Source organism: Prionailurus bengalensis, chromosome B3, assembly GCF_016509475.1.
Source record: "Prionailurus bengalensis isolate Pbe53 chromosome B3, Fcat_Pben_1.1_paternal_pri, whole genome shotgun sequence".
NCBI lineage: Eukaryota > Metazoa > Chordata > Mammalia > Carnivora > Felidae > Prionailurus > Prionailurus bengalensis.
In genome coordinates this window covers 2,527,811-2,547,446 of record NC_057355.1, presented here as the reverse complement: position 1 = coordinate 2,547,446, position 19,636 = coordinate 2,527,811, and the positions used below count along the sequence as shown (strand labels likewise).

The following is a 19,636-nucleotide window of genomic DNA, read 5'->3' as shown; positions in this document are numbered from 1 at the left end:
CAAGTTATTGGCAAGGTCCTTCTGTGTTACCTGGGGTCCGTTGTCGTTGTTTGAGCCTTCCTCACACATAAGACAGCAGCGGATGCACTCTGGGAGTGCGCACTGACCCCAACTCACGGAGGATGTGGTTGGAATTGATCGCGACAACCGTGAAAGCAATTCAGATAAAATGCTGGGGGGAGGCGGTGGGGTTTGTTGGGGTTTGGGCTTTTTTTTCTTAAAGACAGTGACCAAGTTCACGGAGGACTTGAAATCTTGCGATAGGAGAGTGTATGTACGGGGCCTTGACAGGGAGGAGGGATCCCATACCATCGGGTGGGCAGGAAGTGATGGCATGGAGGAGCGTTCCTGACACGCGCTGGCCCGGGTCCCCAAACCATCCTGTGCGTGCATCTGCAGAGGACATGTTAACACTCTGGAACGTGGTCAGGGAAAGGCCGAGAACACGGCCTCCCTGGCTGGCGGCGCTCGGGAGGCAGGGGCTCGGACCAGGCGCTTACCCACCTCTGTCTTACAGGCGCCCGCGTGGTCCTTGTGTGAGCACAGGTGACCGGCACAGGAGCAGACCCCGCTCACCTGTGATGCTGACAAAGCCCATCGAAGACGCTCACTCAGAACCTCTTTTCCGAAAAGGCTTTCAGCACATCAGCCCTCCCCTTGGTGGACCGGGCCCCTCGGCCTGGGCACTGCACGGTCACAGGCCCCAGGCCCCCAGCTACTACATCATTAATGAGCAAGACTCTCACAAAAATTCCCATCCAACTTTCTGGCCAGAGAGACATTTCCGGATGGATGCCCTGGGGGACCTGGTGGAGGTGTACCCCAGGAGCACACGACAAGCTGTGTCCCGGGGCCCCCGGCAGGGTGGCTCTCCGCAGCTGAGTGAGGAAGACGAGGATGCCCCGCGGAGGCAGCTGATGGAAGGTTCTTTCCACCCACACGCCCCGACGGGCCTCCGAGGGGCTCCTCACTTCTATGTTGGCGAAAGGTCAGAGAGGCAGACCCCGGCCCCCAAGCGCCAGGGAAGGGTGCCCCACGGGTCCTGGAGTGACGGCTTGGAGACTCAACTCGACAGGCCGGTGTACGTGCACAAGAAACCACGCTCCCGGGGCTCCCAGTACCCACAGCACCCCCCGAACCTCAGGGACAGGCCCGAATTTGAGCCTCCCCTGACGGAATCGGACTCCGTGTCAGCAGCGTCCAGCAGCGATCAGCGGGACAGCAGCCGTGAGCGATACTTCTGGGTCCCCCACGGCAAGGGCAGGTTCCCAAGGCCTGCGCTCCAGCTCGGCAGGAGAAAGGCCACATCCAGGCAGGAGCTGATCGCGGATCTGAATGACCTGGTTTGTTCTAACGTCTAGAGACTTCGTCCTGTTGGTTCGGAGCCCAGTTGGAGTGCTGGTCTGCTGGTCTGACGGCGAATGGTACCCCCCCACCACTTCTGGAAGGAGACTCGAACACACAGCCCCAGCACAGGGCTACAGTTCCGGTTTCTCCAGCAACTGCCTGCGCTGGGCTGCGTCCACGGGTCTCTTTGTGGCCAGCATGTCCGGAGCATCAGGCTGTCGTTTCAAAAACTTCCATTCCGCCCCCCCTCCGTTCAGGGCACCCACAGGTCACGGGCAAGCCAGACAGCTCAGCCTGACGGCAGAACCCCTTGTGAGAGGTCTGTGTTGTCCTTACTCACGCGTGTGCACCGTTTGAGCCGTGACGCCCGTCACGTCTGTCTCGGCACACGGAACTCCCTCCAGGCTCCCTGATGACACCCAGGAACGAGGCACCTGCCCTCCAAGACTTCACGGCGCTTAATTAGTTCATATGAGCCGTCAGTCTAGGAATGGCGGGAGTGAGAACTTCTCCTGCCGTTTACCGGGCTGCGTGAACGTCCGTATTAACGAGGACGCAAGGCTAGGAAGTAACGGGATCCCCGGGGTTTATTGGTTCCTTTAACTGGGAAGGATGGGAATCAAGCGGGCTTCAGGCTCAGCTGGACCTGGGTGTCGAACGTCTTCAGGATCCCGTGTCTTTTTACCTCCTGGCTCTCCCTGTGTGTCGACCTCATTTTCTCCCACTGGCGACAGGCTTCCTCCAGGTTGTAGGTGGAAGAGGAATTCACGGAGGCAGAAAACGCCAGGTGGAGACCAGCCAGCCGATGGGCCCAGGGGAAGGAAGGGAGGTGTCCGTCCCGTCACGTGATCTGCACCTGTGGTGGCCGACGCCCCATTCGCGGGCACTGCGCAGGGCTCTGTAGCAGTGGGGGTTCAGTCGGCCGTGGCCAACCGGAGGCCACCCCCTAGTCCTATCTCCATGACCCCTCTCGCCACTCCAGATTGTGTCTTTCAACTTTTCCGCTGCCTCCACCAGCCTGTGGAACAAAGGGGTGTTTGTTCATTTCTGGGCCCTCCCCCCGCCCCCAGAACCGACACGTGACAGGGCTTGTCCTCCTCTTCCATTGCTGTGTGACACTTGGTGGCTGAAAGCAGCACACAGCTTTCATCCTACGGTGTCTGTGGGCCGAGCACAGACGCAGCTGGGTGCTCCGTCCAAGGTCTCCGCCAGGCTGTCCATCGCGGCCGGGGGCCTTTTCGGAGCAGCTCGCGTGACTGTTGGCAGAATTCATCTGCTGGAGGCTGCGGCCGGCCCTCTGCTCCCGGAGGCCGGACACACGTCCCTGCTGCGTGGCCCTCTGCGCAACGCGGCCGTCTGCCTCACCAAGCAGCGAGAGGATACCCCGTCGGCTCTGAATCGCCTCCAGAGAAGTCCCAGACGCTCTTGCCAAAGAGCCCACCTGATCGGGTCAGGCCCCCCCAGAGGGATCTCCCTTCTCATCACGTCAACGTTAACCGGTCAGAGACCTCCACTGCATCTCCAGAACCATCTTTACCGTGGAACAGCACCTGACGGTGGGAGTGAGAGCTCATCATATTCGCGAGTGCCGGAAACGTACAGCAGGGAGCAGGCGACACAGTTGACCTGGGAGCCCGCACTCAGTGTAAGATACAGAGTAATACAAAGCCCCGTGTGGCGAGCACCCCCACCCCCGCTGGGTCAACAACCGCTACAGTGTTGCTTGATTTCCATCTATCACCGTGTTATCAGTCGTGAGAAAATATTACAGAGACATCCAGAGTGCATTGTAATCCCTACACAGAGGTCCACACCCCTCTCGCCCTGCCAAGAATTTGGTATACGTCCATAGTTGTTTACAGCTACGTATGGTGTGTGTGTGTAAATATGTGTGTAGAAACATCCGTAACCATACGCAAGCGCGTTTTGCTTAAGCAAATACTATCGTATTGCCTGTATCACTTGACATCTTTATGTGTTCGAGGCCTATCGACAAAACATAAAGATCAAGTTCACTTGTAACTGCTGCCTAGTATTTCACCGTAGGAATAAACTCAGTACCATTCCATTTCCTGTCAATGGGCGTTGAAGTCATCCCCGCGTCAGCTAAAGATCGTGCGGTAGGGGCGCCTGGGTGGCGCAGTCGGTTAAGCGTCCGACTTCAGCCAGGTCACGATCTCACGGTCCGTGGGTTCGAGCCCCGCGTCGGGCTCTGTGCTGACAGCTCGGAGCCTGGAGCCTGTTTCAGATTCTGTGTCTCCCTCTCTCTGACCCTCCCCCGTTCATGCTTTGTCTCTCTCTGTCTCAAAAATAAATAAAACGTTAAAAAAAAAAATCTCTCCTAACCATGTCTATGCAACAAACTCCTCTCAGGTCTCAGAGATCGGGACAACGGTATCCACTAAATTGAGGTGCGTGAATTCCTCTTGATGGGAACAGTCTGGCACATGTCTTAGGCCCCTAGAGGCGCCTCCCTAGGTCACTGCTCCTGTCTCCCAATTCGCGAAGGCCAGAGTATTTAGAGAGCAGTTTCTGTGCATCTCGAAAAGACTGACTTCTGTAGGCTCGGGTGGCCCTCCTGTTTTCCGGCGACTCCGCGGACGTGTTTGCGTGTTTTCCCTCTTCAGGATTGCCTCGGTTTGGATTTTACTCTTTGCCCGTTTCGCGGTAAACACTGCGTTTCCTCACAGGAAGCCGGAAGCGGTAAAGCTCGTTACGTAAACAGAGCCTGGGCGTGTGCCACAGCTCTGCCCCTTGCTAGCTATGGGGCCACGGACACCCTAGGGGATTCTCAGTTTCTCAACCTGTGCAATGGGACGGTAGTCAGCATCTCCTAATGCCGTGAGGGCTCAAAGGGACCACCCAGAGCAGGTGCTTGGGACAGTGGCAAGTAGGACCCGCCCAAAACAACCAGCTGCGGCTAAGAACAAGCATATGCGTGCTTACAGGTGAAAACTCGCCTGTGGGGACAGCACCTGCCGGAATGAACGTCAGAAATGCACACCCGATCCCTCGCCATCGTCCAAGTAGAAAGCAAATACCCCATTCAGGAGCTCTTAGGGCTGGAGGGTGTGCACACAGGGGCCCACCCCTCCGCGGTCTGGAGCTGGGGTGGGGTGGAGGCCGCCGGGCCATCTACACTGCCATCTACACTGATTTAATATTCAACTAGGATTCCAGCACGATCTGCTCTCACAGCTGGGTTACTCAGAGGCCTGAGGATGTGGTGGGAGGGACTCTGATCAGTGGGGACGGCAGAGGGGCTCCATCCTCCTCCCATCAGCTCTGAACGTCAGCCCCAGGCCCCGTGAGCGGCTAGTCCTGTGGGCCGACCCCCGCCCCTGCCCGGCCCCCACAACCTCCACAGGTCTCCGGGCTTCTTGTTTTCTGGGAGCAAACATTAAATACTCTTACAGTGTTAACTCTTTTTTTAAAAAAAAAAAAACCATGTTCCATTTATATAAGAATAAGTCTCTTAAGTGTTTGATGTCTACTTTAAGCCTGGGTGGCTCAGTCGGCTAAGCATCTGACTTCGGCTCAGGTCGTGATCTCGTGGTTCGTGGGTTCCAGCCCCGCGACGGGCTCTGGGCTGGCAGCTCGGAGCCTGGAGCTTGTTTTGGATTCTGGGTCTCCCTCTCTGTCTTCCCCTCCCCCACTCATGCTCTGTCTCAAACATAAAGTAACATTAAAAGAAATTAAAAAAAAAAAAAAAAAGAATCCGTAACCTTATGGGGCACCTTGGTGGCTCCGTTGGTTGAGCGTCTGACTCTTGATTTTGACTCAGGTCACGATCTCACAGCTCGTGGGTTTCAATCCCGCATCGGGCTCTGTGCTGATGGCTCAGAGCCTGGAACCTGCTTTGGATTCTGTGCCTCCTTCTCTCTCTGCCCCTCCCCCACTCATGTTCTGTTTCTCAAAAGTAAATAAACATTCAAAAAAAAGAAAAGAAAATCACTTTCTACAGAAAGACTGACTTTCCCCAAGCTGTGCTTTTGTTATGCCCAGAATTCGTGATCCCCAAAGACCACCAGGGAGCCGAGTCCGATGCAAAAGCAAAAGAGCCTTTATTCGAGCTAGCTCGAGCTCAATCCCCTACCTGCACCCACGCACCGGTGAGATACCAGGGAAAGAAAGCAAGTTTCGAACGCACAAAGGTTTTATAGGGGTCTAGGGGCAGTTGGTGAGGTAATGGCTGTGGCCTCAGCCGATTGGCTGGGGAAGGGGGCGTGGCCTCGGCCGATTGGCTGGGGAAGGGGCGTGGCCTCGGCCGATTGGCTGGGGAAGGGTCAGAGTCCTGTTAGGCAGGTTGCCAGGTGTGTTTTGATCAGGAAGTTTGAACGGGTGGTGAGCGGGAGGTTACTCAAGGGGAGGAGGTGTGGTCTAGGTGAAGGACACAGACCAAGACAGAGTTGGCCAGCATAGGCCGCCCTTTCACTTTCACTGTGTTTTACCCCCAGACAAAAAATCTCCGATAGGCCCCAGCTGACAAGGTCTCGAGATGCAGCTTTACAGAAAGTCTACACTGAATTTGTCAAGGAGGCTTTTATTAATTTAAAAAGGCTTACATGTTAGTAATTAGAATAATTACACACAGTGTACGAGGATACAAAATAAAAAGAGTAACGGCCTTTGGCATCACGCCCTCCTGCTCGCAGTTTGTATCTTTCTAGAAGCCAATCTTCTGAACACATCGATGTATAAACACGCACAAACATCTCTAGTTATTTCTTTTTTCTCACTCAAGACGCATATGATATGTTACATATGAGCATTCATGGTACGCCAGCCACCGTTCCGACTGCCAGCCCATCCGTTAAAACCTTCGGCTCCTATGTCAACCCCAGGAGGTAGCGCCATGATTTTTCTCATTTTCCCAATGAGGACACTAAAGTCTGCAAGGGTCAGTGACTTGCCAGGGTCACAGCTAGTTACGTGGCAATGCTGGGATCTGAATCCAGGCAATCTGAGCTGCGCACTGACTCTCCTACCTACAATCCCCCTGTCTTTTAATATATATTTTTGGCCAAAAAAAAAAAAAAAAATATATATATATATATATATATTCCCTGTCAGTGCACATTGCACATATAAAACATTCATAGGGGAGAGTTAAGAATTTAAATAATACTAAGCCAATTCTTAAACTGAGTTTTTAAAAAATATATGAAATTTATTGTCAAATTGGTTTCCATACAACACCCAGTGCTCATCCCAAAAGACGCCCTCTTCAATACCCATCACCCACCCTCTCCTCCCTCCCACCCCCCATCAGCCCTCATAAACTGAGTTTTCAACACCATTTTTTTCCTTCGTAGAGAATAAACTGCTCTTGGCTAGAACAGCCGACTTCCCATCAACCGTTTCCAGCCTGCTGCCTGTGCTCCAGAGAATATTTCCTGTCCCAGCCGGGCTCCCCTTCCTCTGTGTCTCACTGTTTTAACGGCTACCTAATAGTCCACTGAATGAATGCCCTGTAACTTTCTTTACTCTGCCAACAAACGGATTTGTTTCCGGTTGCATGATCAATCTTTGGCTTTGTGCAGGAGTTTCTGGGTCAAAGCACAAGTAAACTCACATTTTGATAGGCTGTTCTCCTCCCAGAAGCTTACATAAATTTAGACTCCTGCCCGCAGCGTATTAAAACATACACTCTCCTACCCGGAATTAACAAACCTCTTTATCTGCCCGGCTGATAGGTGTGAAAGTGGGCGCTTGTTTTAATGTTTTAATGTTTTAGTGACGGATTCCCTACGAGGGAGGTCCTGCAACTTTTCACTGCCTTCTTAGCCCTGTTAATTTTTCTGCAGAGTATCTGTTCCCATCTGATGCATTTGTTTTGTCTGTTCGGTTGTTTGCAAATATCCTAGTAATTCGTAAGAGCACTTTGTACATGACAAAAACTTACTTTTAGATAAACAGTGCTCCAATTTTTCCTTCAGATATTTTTGTGGCATTTTTGATGTGCTTAATTTTTTTAAAACATCTTTTTTCCCTATGTTTAAAAATTATTTTATTTTTAGAGACAGAGCGAGAGAGTGGGGGAGAGGGGCAGAGGGGCAGAGGGAGAGACAGACTCTTAAGCAGGCTGCATGCTCTGCGCAGAGCCCAAAGCGGGGCTGGATCCCAAGCCCTGGGATCATGACCAGAGCCAAAATCCAGAGTCCCAAGGTCAACCGACTGAGCCATCCAAGCGCCCCTGTGCTTAATTCTTTTTAATGTGGTTATCTCATTGGTCTTTCCTTTGCTGCCTTCTAGGAATATCCGTGTGTGACTTCACTTGGCACGGAGACATTGATTAGTGTCTCACTTCGTCTTGGAACAAACTGAGGCTCAGAGAGGTTAAGTGACTTGCCCCAAATCACACAGCCACTACGGGGTGAAGCCGGGTCCGGAACCCGGGAGTCCCTAAGTCCCCAAGTCCCCGTCCAGGGTTTCCTTACAGCCCGGCAGCCCATCACAATCTCCGAAAAGGATTTTCAAGTCGTCGTTTGGTTTACAACCATTTTTCACACCTTTACAAGAAACAACAGGTACAGGGACGCACGCACACACAGACCTCAGTGCTGACCTCTTCACACATTTGGTTGGTTCCAGAAGAGGAGAGACCGAGGCTGCCCTTGCCATTCGCACCAGGGGGATGTGGCCCCACTCGCTCCCCAAGACCGAGGCCACCTGGATGCGCAGAAGCCTGTACCTCTTACCCGGAGCCCCACTCTGCCCCAGATGCCCCCGCATCCCACGCCTCCTGGGCCCCTCCACCCAGGTCGTTCAGCCCTCCGACCCCAAGTGCCCAGAACTGAGGGCACCACGGTCCCCAGGGGCTCAGGCCGCAGGGGCGGCCGCCGTTCTGCAGACCCCACGTCACTGGCACAGACCTCTAGCCTTCCCCGTCTGGGCACCGGCGGCGGAGCCCTCTCCTCCCCGGCCCCACCGTCTCCCCTCCGCGGCTGCGGCCCCTACCCCGCGTCCCCGCGCACCCCCCCTGCGCCCCCGCAGCAGCCGCCCCAGAAGCTCATCTCCGACGCGAACTGCACGGTCGCCCGGCCCGGCTGCAGGCCTGCGGGCGCTCCGAGCACCGGTGCGCGCTCCCGGCCCGCCTGGGCCTCCGCGGGGCCGCCCCGAGCTCGGGGTGCAAGGCGGCTCCCGGGACCCGGCGGGCGGGAGGCGGACCCGGCAGGTCTGCGCCGCGCTCCCCGGACCCGCCCAGCCGGGCCTGGCGCTCGCGGGCCCTGCCAGTCTCCGGCCGCCCGTCTGCCGGCCTGGGCCAATTCCGAGCGCGGGGCGGGGCCCGTCTGCCGGCCTGGGCCAATTCCGAGCGCGGGGCGGGGCCCGTCTGCCGGCCTGGGCCAATCCCGAGCGCGGGGCGGGGCCGGGGCCCAGGTTCCGCCCGGGCCCGCGAGCTGCGGCCTCCGGGACCCGGCGCCCGCCGCCGCTCAGCCGGGACGCGACCCCGCAGCCACGCGCTGCCCTTGGCGCTATGGACCCGGCGCTGGCCGCGCAGATGGGCGAGACGGTGGCGGAGAAGATGCTCCAGTACCGGCGAGACAAGTCAGGATGGAAAATTTGCCGGGAAGCCGTGAGTGAGGAGCTGGGCAGGAAGGGGTCGTGGGGCCTTTGCTCCCTGGGGCCGGGGTCTCCGTAGACTCCAGGCTCCTCCTCTTCCCGCTCCTTTCTGCATTCCGATACCCTGGAGCTGGATTGGGAGGCGATTCCCTTGAGGGTTGTTTCCTTAAAAAAAAAAAAAATCCTAGGCCTGTTGTGCGCACTATGACCCCGGGAGATAAGTGTCTGTCCCTTTCCTTGTGTGACTTGTCCAAGGCCACCTGGCTAGCGCACGGTGGTTTGGAGTCGAGCCAAACCACCAGGTTCCAAAGCCTGCACCTCTCTCTGTGTTCCCGGGAGGGCGGCATGGGAATAGTTTTTGCCTGCGCAGCTCATGATTTTTAACGAGCAGACTGACATTGCTGGAGGAAACAAAATGCGAGGTGATTTGGAGAGGTTGGAAAACCGCCCAGAGCTCTTGGAATCCAGTTAAGAGCCCTTGCTCCATCTCGTTCAGCTTTGTCCAGGACCCCCGCCCTGGCACACGAGTGGGGTCACGCACCTTGGAGAATTCCACCTCTCGAGGCTCCAGACTTCCAGACCAGGGGAAGGGGCCAGGTGATCTCCCAGAGCCCTTCTAGCTCTAAATTCTGCGATTCTGTGCCTTTTGACAGAATGGAGTCTCGGTTTCCTGGAGGCCATCTATGGAGTTTCCAGGGAACCTGTAAGTGCCTTGTCCAAGTTCATCAGAAGTGCCACGCCGTTCTGGATGTCTCTGTGGGTTTGCTTCCTCAAATAATTCCAGTCTCCCCTAGCACCCTGGAATCAGCTGGCCAGTTGTCCAGAACACCTTCCTGTTTTTATCTCGACCACTTCCAGCAAACTCTCGCGCGCGAAAGTCACTGTCCATTCCTGCAGGCCTGAGGGGAGGCGGGCTGGTAAACCTCAGCCCCCAATCTGCGAGGCTGTCTCAAAGAGCGGTGACAGATGTGGCACCGAGTCCTTGTGTACGATCCCAGGATAAAAAGGGTTTGGTTGATGCCTGGCATCACCTTCCTCCTTGTGTTCCAGGTACCGGGGAGAAGGCATCGTGAATGGGACGCCAGAGAAGGTGTGGGGCTGCGTTAAGCCACTTGCTGGGACCCTGAGAGACCAGTGGGATGAGAATGTGAGCAGCTTTGAAATTGTCGAAAGCATCACGGATGTAAGTCTTTGCGAGCGCTCTTACCCTGGCAGTCACCTCCCTCTGGAGCTGGTCAGCGGCAGCTCTTGGCAAGGGGAGGACCCTGCAAACCCCTGGTACCCAGCAAACACAGGCTGCCCGCTGGCCAGGTCCAGGTAGGAGACGGCGTGACTGGCGGGAGGCGGAGGAGCCCTGAGCAGAGTGCAGAGAACGCAGCAGCTGATGAAAAAGTGGGTGTGAATGTGGGCCCTGCAGCTGCCGGGCCAGTGCCTGGATTTGACCTTGACCTCCCAGCTCTGGTTTGAAATATCGCGCTCTGATGGGGCCGTGATCATGAATCCAGAGTCCTGGCCCCAGCGTCAGGGTTCCCTGCCAGCTGCGGGGCTATGCCAGGTAGTGGCTCTGGATTACAGTTTCTCCGTTGGTGAGACTTGTGTCCTCTAAGCTAGCCCCGCCCAGTAGAACTTTCCACCATAATGGAATTGTGCTGTAACCACGCCTACTACAGTAGCCACTAGCCCCGTGTGGCCACAGAGCCCTTGAAACGGGTCAAGAGAGTGAAGGAAATGAATTGTTTGAGGAAGTGAATTGCTCATTTTGTTTGTTGGTCGTTACTCTCGATGTCAGTTTAAACAGCCACAAGGAGCTATCAGCCACCATGGGGACACCATTCTAGATGGTTGTGTCTTCAGAACATTAAGCCTCAGGAGCTTGTAAGCAGGAAGAACCCACCTCATCCTGATTACGGAAGTTAAGGAAACAAACAAAGTCGTAGACAAAACTAATAAGCCAGTTGCCTTGGGGGGAAATGTTGCCAGCCGGTTTGATTTTGCCATCTGTGGACGTGACCGCCTCTCGGCTGTTTACACAGGTGACGCTGTGAAACCTTCCAGACATAGTGCGGTGTGTCGGTCAGTCGGTAGGACCCAGGTGTTCTCTGCCTCGGCCAAAAGTCACATTGCAGTCCCTTGTCATAGTGTATGTCCCCGTTTCCTGAAGGGCGGGGCACACACCCCTGGGATACAAAAGACGTCAGGCCAGAGCTGAAATTGAATCCCACATGGTGAGATCGCCCCATCTCAGTTTACTCTCTGACAGTCTGAAGAGGGGGGTGTCGGGGACTGATGTGCCTTTGACCCCCGTTTGACATCTGCTGGTCCCCTTAGAATTATAATCCAACAATCCTTTGCCTGTATATTTTGCAGGGGCCTTTATGCCAAGTGATATTTCCACCCCCCGCCCCCCATCTTGGGATAGTTAAATAGCTTCATTTTATCTTTTTTAAATTTTTTTTAATGTTTATTTATTTTTGAGAGACAGAGACAGAACGCGAGTGGGGGAGGGGCAGAGAGAGAGGGAGACACAGAATCCGAAGCAGGCCCCGGGCTCCGAGCTGTCAGCACAGAGCCCGATGCGGGACTCGAACCCACGAACCGCGAGATCATGACCCGAGCCGAAGTCGGACGCTCAACCGACTGAGCCACCCAGGCACCCCTAAATAGCTTCATTTTAAAATAAATTTACCCAGGGGTGCCTGGGGGGCCCAGTTGGTTAAGCATCGGCTCAGGTCATGATCTCACAGTCTGTGAGTTCGAGCCCCGTGTCGGGCTCTGTGCGGACAGCTCGGAGCCCGGGGCCTGCTTCGGATTCTGTGTCTCCCGCTCTCTCTGCCCCGCCCCTGCTTCAAAAATAAATGGACGTTAAAAAAAATTAAAAAGTACATTAAAAATTTTTCAAATCTGGACTGAGGATAGGATTATAATTTAGTGAAATAACATGATTAGATTACCAATGTTGATGAAGGACTATAAGCTATAAAAGTAAACTATTTTACGTCTCTCATGAGAGGAACAGGGGTCTTTTCTCTTTGAATTAATTCACGTGTCCGTGAAAAGATAAGACGTTTCCACTTAGAAAGTTAGAGGGGACACCCCTCTGGCTCAGTCGATGGCACGTGTGAGTCTTGATCATGGGGTTGCAGGTTCAAGCCCCACGTTGGGTGTAGAGATTACCTAACAATAAAATCTTCAAAAAAAAAAAAAAAAAACAAGAAAGAGCCTTTAGTGGACAATAGCTACAAAAGAGGGAACACACGGGCTGCTGGTGAGCTCAGCGGGGGAAGCGGCTGACCACGGCACCTCCTGACCTCTCCGTGAAGCAGTGAGAATGGGGGGACGGAGCCCTCCCCTGCAGGGCGGTGTGGATTAGCCTGATTGTGACGAATCTCCGAGTTGATAGGTAGATGACGGATGGACAGACGGATGGATGAGACACAGGGCCACGCCGCGAGCTTGTGGCATTGAGGGCACGCGCTGACACCTTCAGGGTCTCTTACCCGTGTCCTCTTTATCTCCGTCCCCAAACACCCTCCTTCAGGGACGAGGCATCCTGCGGCAGGAATCGGGAATAGAAGCCCGCCGTCTTGTTACTAAGAACAAATCGCTTCTGCCGGTCCTGCTGCACAGTATGAGGACTCAGACAAGGCCGGACTGCCTTGTTTCTAACAGAAGCTTTGGCCTTTAGAAAGAATATGCTTTAAGAAAAAAAAAAAAAAAAAAGAATCTGCTCAAGAGAGGGGAGGGCAGGACATTCTCACTCCCGCGTGCCCTCCTTTGCTGTTGGAATCAGCATCCTGACGTGTCCCTTTGGCTCCCTGGGGAACTCGGGCGCGGGGACTCGGGCGCGCGTGACAGGATTCCAGACGGGTCGGGCGTGCTGTGCCCGTGTCTCCAGTGGGGAGGGAGGGCCTGCGTCGAGGTGAGCCCGTTCTCGGGCAGGTGGTTTTAGGAGGCACACGGGGGAGGCCGGGTCGTCTGGAAAAGGATTCCTGGTGCCCCCCAGGGATTGCCTGCCCGGCTGCAGACTCAAACCCTGGGGGCAGAGGTGGCTGAGAAAACACCTGCCAGTCGTGCTGTCCCTCGCCCCCAGGCGGCCCGCCCCGTCCTCCACCTGTTCTCCTTTGTGAGCCTGAGAGGGCGGGGCCCCGCCGCACCAGGGGAAAGTGGGCTAGAGCCCGGGTGGGTTTAGGGTGACCTTGGCTTACAGGGTGGGAGAGGGGACTGGTGGGGTGCTCTGGGACGGGGTGGGGTTCCCGGGGCACGTCCTCCAGGGCCGGGACGTGGGGAAGCAGAAAGCCGCCTGGCTCAGCCTCTCAGGGTCAGGCAGGTGCAGGGTTAGCCTAAAACCAGAGCCCCTCCTGCCTCTCAGGCGGTTCACAGCTCCCCGCCTGAGCTTAGCGGTGAGCTGCTTCACCTCTCCCAGCCCCCGTGTCCTCACCTGTCAAATGGGTTCATGACACCCAGTTCTCAGAGCTCGGTTACGGGGCGGGGGGGGGGGTGCCCGAGAGCTTTGCCCAGCCAGGCTCTCCCTGGACGCACAGTCAGTGGCAACTCTGGGGACCCGAGACTTAAGCTCAGAGTGGCCCCGATCTAGAGCCTGCAGTCCACGGTCGGCGCTGCCCCCTCCCCAGTTTCCCAGACCCCGGGGTGTGGGGTGGGAGCAGGGAGACCTCCGGCCGGCAGCTGGACTCCCCTTGGCTTTGACAGACGCTGTGTGTCAGCAGAACCGCCACCCCCTCGGCCGCCATGAAGCTCATTTCCCCCAGAGACTTCGTGGACTTGGTGTTGGTCAAGAAATACGAGGATGGGGCTCTCAGCTCCAACGGTGAGTGCCGGCCGGCCGCCCCGGGAGCACGTCCTGCGTCCCCTGTGCGCGGGCCTCTCCTCGTCGCCTTGGGTGGGATCGTGTGCCACGGAGGGCCGAGGGGGAGGGCCCACATGCTAGTAATCTCATATATATGTATGTTTTCCTTTAATAAATGTTTATTCGAGAGAGAGAGATAGAGTGCAAGCAGGGGAGGGGCAGAGAGAGGGGGAGACACAGGATCCGAAGCAGCTCCAGGCTCCGAGCCGTCAGCACAGAGCCCGACGCGGGGCTGGAACCCACAAACCGTGAGATCACGACCTGAGCCGAAGGCGGACGCTTAACCGGCTGAGCCCCCCCAGGCGCCCCGTAATTTTATGTCTAAGTCTCAGATGTGGCCGGCGCCCCGCTGGCCGCCAAGGCTCATCGTCCACACCCGACACGTGCTGCCTGGTTTGACTGCACAGAGCCTCCGTGTACAACGAGTCGTTGGGCCCGTGGGGCCGCGTCCCCGAGGGGCTGTGGGCCGTCCCCTCCTTCCCAGCGGGGAACAGAGTCCTGCCACGGCGTATTTCACCCTGGGAACCCGCAGCCCCTGCTGTTCCTCCGGATCCCGGCGGGGGGGGGGGGGGGGTGCGTGGCGGGCTTGAGGGGGGGGCCTCTCCTACCACCGTGCCTCAGGCCGTGCAGTGTTCTTTTCTCTAAGAAGCTGGCAGGCTTGGGGAGGCTGTGCACGTGTGTGGACGCCCATGAGCGTGTGTGCACGTGTGTGTGTGTGTGTGGTTGTAAAGGACACGGGTTGGGGGGACGCTCAGGGGCAGGTCACGGGGCGCCCGTGCTGACTCCTCGGGCCCCAGATGGTGGGGTCTGCGGGCAGGAGGGGCCACGGTGCCCCGACTGTCTGAGGTCGCAGCTCACTGACCGCTTTGTGCTGTCTTCCAGCTGTCAACGTGGAACATCCGTCATGCCCCCCGAGGCCGGGGTACGTGAGAGGATTCAACCACCCTTGTGGTTGCTTCTGTGAACCTCTGCCCGGGTGAGATTGATCTCCTGCATGGAATTACGTGCCCAGACCCACGCGTAGCTTAATCGTGGACCTTTCGTTCATGGGGCACGTTAATTACGATTTGCAGTCATAAAAATGCCTTATGGCTCTGTAGGCTTTGACATTACTCGTCAGTGATGCAATGTCCCAAAGCACCAGGCCCAGGGGAAGGGACCGTGGGAGGCCTTGTTCTTGCTGTTCAATGGTGGACTGCTCCCTCCCACCCCATAAGACAGGCTGGGCAAACGTCATGGTCCCATTTAGCAGATGAGGAAACTGAGGCCGGAGGAGGTCAAGTTATCTATGTCGGGTGAAAGGTTTCAGAGGCTGGCGGTGCAGAGTTGGAGGACCCGGGGTGGCTGAGTGGCTGGCCGTCCCCACCCCGTGTCCCACACAGGGCTTGGGTCCCCTCAACACGGAAGAGGCTGGCAGTGCTAGGGGCTGACGGGCGATTCTGAGAGCACACGTGAGCCAGCCCTGACCCTGCACTCAGGGGCAGTTCTGTCCCATTTTCTCATAGCTCGGGGCAGGTTTTTACTAGAACTTTCTGGGTAAATAATAACTGAAGGTCAGTTGACAGTGAAAGAAATTGCACCCGAGATTGTGACCCACAGTAACGCTTCCATCGGGGACGGGCGGCAGGACGGGGGGTAGCGTGCCTTCAACCACACAGTCCTCGAAGGGCCTTGCCACAGGGTTTTGCTAAAACTCCTTCCGGGAGTTTGAAAATCGCTTAGTCACACGCCCCGCGACACACACCTGCCCACGGTTTTGGTCCCCCGCAGGCACAGGTGCCCTGACCGAGACCATGAACTCCTGCCTTGTTTTCTTGTCCTTGTTTTCTTGTCCGTGGCCTCAGGGGGCTGCCTCTTCCCGCCCGGCCTGGTGTGCGTTTACCACCCCAGAGGTGTCTCCTTTACCTGCTCATGTTTCCAGGCAAAGAGTTCATGCGGAGGGATGCTGGGGCTCAGGCGAGCCCCGGGAGAAGGAGCAGACAGAGGAGGGGGGTGCCACCCGGGCTCAGCGGGCGGGGGGCGGAGGATGTGAAGCTTTGAGACGGAGGGAGCCGTGGCCGCAGACTGGATGGTCCGCGCAGACCGGGAAAGCCACAGCCCAGAGCAGCACGTGCTGGCCGACCTTGCTTGTCCGCTCAGCCCGTCTGTCTCCGGGCCCCACTTCCCTTTCTGTACATCTGGGAGGAGGGCGGGGTTTTAAAGGGTCTCCTCCTCCAGGCCCTTGACCCACATGACGTTGGAGCAAGTCCGACGAGCAGGCGCAGAGCTGCGTGGGGTTCCTGAGGACGAATCTCCACGTCCCGGCTGTTTCTCCGGGGTGGGGGGCGGGCCCTCCTCGCCGGCCCTGCCGTGCGGCCCCAGGGCCCTGCCACGGACACGTGACGTGACCCTGTTCTGGTTTCTCCAGGGAGCCCGACCGGACCCACCTGGTCACATTCTTCCAGACTGACCTCAGCGGGTACCTCCCACGGAGTGTGGTGGACTCCTTCTTCCCCCGCAGCATGGCTGGCTTCTACGCCAACCTGGAGAAAGCCGTGAAGAAATTCTACAGCTGACGCGCTCGCCCGCTGGCCCAGAACTTGCGTCGCTCGTCACAGAGCTCCAGGTGCAGGGGTACCGCTTTTCCCTCTGTGGAAGCCGCTTGGGGACCGCTCGTCTCCCAAGAGGCCGGCCAGAGAGGCCCCCCTGTCCCGCTCCTTCTCCCACTCGGGGCCCCCTTGGGGGACCCGCCCCGGCGCCCTGTCTGCCGGCTGTCTGCACACCTCCTCCAGCCGCCGCCCACAGGGTAATACTCCGCGGTCCAGATTTCCGTGCCAGTCACTGTCTGAGACTTCCTGTCCCTGTTGGTCAGAGGGAACCCCTGTCGATACCGGAAACCGGGCTCTCCTGCCTCTTCAGCGTCCGGGACTCTGTCCGACCTGTTGCCGCAGACCTGACATCTGTTTTCCCGATGACACTGCACCAGGGTCTCCCCTTTAAAAAGATGCCCCTGAAAAAAAAGCTCTGAAAATACTGCTTTAACAGATGAGATGACCGTTAAGGAAAAATATGTCCAATATTCCGTTTGTGGTATCTTCCATTTGAACGGGTGGTTTTCTCTCTTTCCCCTGAGTTAACTTCTCTTACCCTCCGTGCTGGAGGCCCGGGTCGGGCCGTGCCGGGGTCAGCAGGAAGGCTGGGAGAGCAGGTCCCCTCCAGCAGTGCCGGCCGGAGTCCCCGCACGGGCCTTGCCCACCCCGGTGGGCCGTCGGACCCGGGGAGCCCAGCCTTGCCACCTGGGAGGGGCCTCAGCAGCCCCACGAGGTCCCTTGCCTCTTCCCGGTCAGGACCACGCAGTCGTGTGGAGTTCTCCAGCACCCCCTCCCCTGCGGTCCCCCGCCTTGCTGGCGCGGAAGATCCCTGCGTGTCTGACCAGAGTCCCGTGCATCGTGTCCTCACATCTGCCTGGCCCGCCCGTCCCCTGAATGTGCCGAAGCCCGAGCAGCCTTTAAAACGGGAGGCTCCGTGTCCGGGGTTGAGAGAGCCCCCTTCTCCCTGGGTGGTGATGCGACCACAGATCCCACGGTCGTGCCGTCAGGATCACCCCGCTAGCTTCCCGGGAAGTCGTCATCAGACTCTTGACTTTATTTCGATTCCCTTCCTTCGTGAAGAACTGCCCGGCACTGTCCTGTGTCAGTGCCTCCTGAGTCGCCTCCGCAGGTGCAGCCAGGTCTGGGCGCACCGGCTCAGGAGTCCCCGGGAGGCGGTGGTCTTAGCGAGACGGGGCTGCCTGTGCCGGGCCGTCCAGCGACGTGGAGAGCCGTGCTGCCCGGCGCACGTCTCGCGGGGCCCCCCGGGCATACTGCCCACCTGCCGGCGTCGGGGTAAACTGAGCACTGGACTAGGAGTCCGAGAGCACGCGTCTGGTCCCGTGCCTGCCACTCAGACCCCTCGCATCCCTGCGCGTCGACTTCCTGTCTCTCTAGGACGACACGGGGACGCGAATGCCAGCCCCAGCCCGCTGCTCGGGAGTCCGTGCGGATGGAGGGATGGGCGAGGTCACCGCCCAAAGCAGAGGACCGGGGCAGCCGGGAGAGGCCCTCGGGGAGGCTCGTTTCTGTGCCGCGTTGACGAGGTTGGGAACCGTGACGCTGGGGTCCCCGTGGGCGGCTGGAAACACCGTCTCCAGAGGCTGTTCTGGGCCTGGCCTCACGGCCGTTCCTAACGAGCCGGGGGCCCTTCCGACACCCACAGCCGCGCCCCAGCCCCGAGACCGGCCTGCCCCTGTCGCTCGCTTGGCTCGTCCGGCCCGGCGGGAGGCTTTCTGTGTGTCCCTGGCCCCGGCCGGCACCGTGCTCACGCGTGTCCCCCCTCCCAGTCCCGACGGAAGGCCGCGTCCTCCTTCCCTGCGCTGGTCCACGTGCCTCACCTGGCCGCTTGCCTGGCGACGGCCCGATGATCGGGATCGTCTCTGCGCGAGGTGGTGGGGGCGGGGGTGTGCCTCCGGGTCCCCGTGGCCTCGTCGCGCAGGTGGGACCCCGCGGATGGCTGCAGGACTGAGTCACGCCTTCCGGGGCTGCGTCTTCAGGGTTTCTATTAAACCAGAAGAACTGGTCCACGTGGCGGCTCAGCTCCTGCCTCCGCCCGGGGCTTCACGGGATCCACAAGGGGACGCACGGGGGCCGCAGGCAGGACACGACCACGCCGAGCCCAACGGCTTCCCGGGGTGAACGGGACGGCGAGCGGACAGCCACTGCCGTGAGGTCGCTGCGGCACTTGTGTGAAGAGGCGGCCCCGGGGGCTTTTTCTAAGAGTTCACTGCCCCTGAGAAGCCACCAGGTCCCGCCGGCATGGCCCGGCGCTCCTGGCCCGGGAATAACTAGTGTTCCTGTTGTCTGTGGTTTTCGCGATAGACGTGGGGCCGGGACGGGGCTGGAACGCCGCCCGGGGTCGCGTCAAAGAGCGCGCTGGCTGCTTCTAGGCATTTCTTTGTCCTGAGCTTGGCAATCAGGCGTGAAGAGGTGACTGAACCACATATCCCTCTGGTTATGGACCTCATCGTTTACCAGCGTGGACAAATTACCTGCCGTCTCCGCGTCCTGGCGCCCCCCCCCCGCCCCCCCCCCCCCCCGTGAATACGATGGCACAAACCATGCTCTGGAGACATTACTGTCATTAGGAAGACAGGGCCCATTTAACACCAACCCAGTGCCGGGCGCGTGGTAGGTTGGTAGCAGTTTCTTCTCTCTCCTGCTCGCGCTGGCCCGTGCTCTTGGTACACCTGCCCGTGCTCGGAGTTTCACCTGTCCTCTGCTACCCTGCCCCCCCACCAGGCGGCACCCTCGCTAGGATGAGTCTCCAGCCCAACCCAAACCAGTTTTGCAAAGCCGCGAGTGGTAGATGGTGTTTTCCCAAAAGAGCCCAGAAGCATCTCCCCTCCCCTCGCACCCGGGCCGGCCCCCACGGGTCAGGGACTGAGGAAGACACCTGTGTGGCCGCACAGCCAGCGGAGCGTGTCATAGAAAGGACACGACTGCCACCTGCCTCTCACTCTCCGGGGACACTCACCCTGGCACCCGGCCGCCATGTTGCGAGGAAGTCCGGGCCACGGGGCGAGGCCGCCTGTGAGCGTCCGGGCTCACGGCCCCCACTCGGTTCCCGGCCACCAGCCAGCACCAACGGCCAGGTGTGTGAGACAACGACCCTTGGGGGGGCTGTGGCCCCCAGCCTTTGAGTTGCCCTGGCTCGTGCCCAGTAGGACAGGATGGCCTGTCCTCTCCCAGCTTGCCCTCGAGGCAGGCTCACAAGAAACGCAAATGCTACTTGGGGAGCCGGCCATTCTGCCGTTCTAGGACGTGGGAAATCTGCAAAGCGGGACACGGG

At 58.1% G+C, this 19,636-nt stretch overlaps 2 protein-coding genes across 2 annotated transcripts in view; both read left to right on the top strand.

Annotated features, from left to right (window-relative positions):
• Nucleotides 1–3,426, top strand: part of TMC3 (transmembrane channel like 3) — a 41,776-nt gene extending 38,350 nt beyond the window's left edge. Inside the window, exon 22 of the mRNA XM_043554616.1 lies at nucleotides 518–3,426. Coding sequence (XP_043410551.1) covers nucleotides 518–1,361 — 844 coding nt within the window. The 3' untranslated portion in view covers nucleotides 1,362–3,426. The remainder of the gene's footprint in view (nucleotides 1–517) is intronic.
• Nucleotides 3,427–8,718: 5,292 nt separating this feature from the next.
• STARD5 (StAR related lipid transfer domain containing 5) lies at nucleotides 8,719–16,832 on the top strand. The gene is made up of 6 exons (XM_043554615.1): nucleotides 8,719–8,923; nucleotides 9,564–9,613; nucleotides 9,961–10,093; nucleotides 13,618–13,735; nucleotides 14,657–14,750; nucleotides 16,182–16,832. The coding sequence occupies exons 1-6, from the start codon at nucleotides 8,825–8,827 to the stop codon at nucleotides 16,327–16,329; spliced, it is 642 nt and encodes a 213-aa protein (XP_043410550.1). The 5' UTR covers nucleotides 8,719–8,824; the 3' UTR covers nucleotides 16,330–16,832.
• The last annotated feature ends 2,804 nt before the right edge of the window (nucleotides 16,833–19,636 follow it).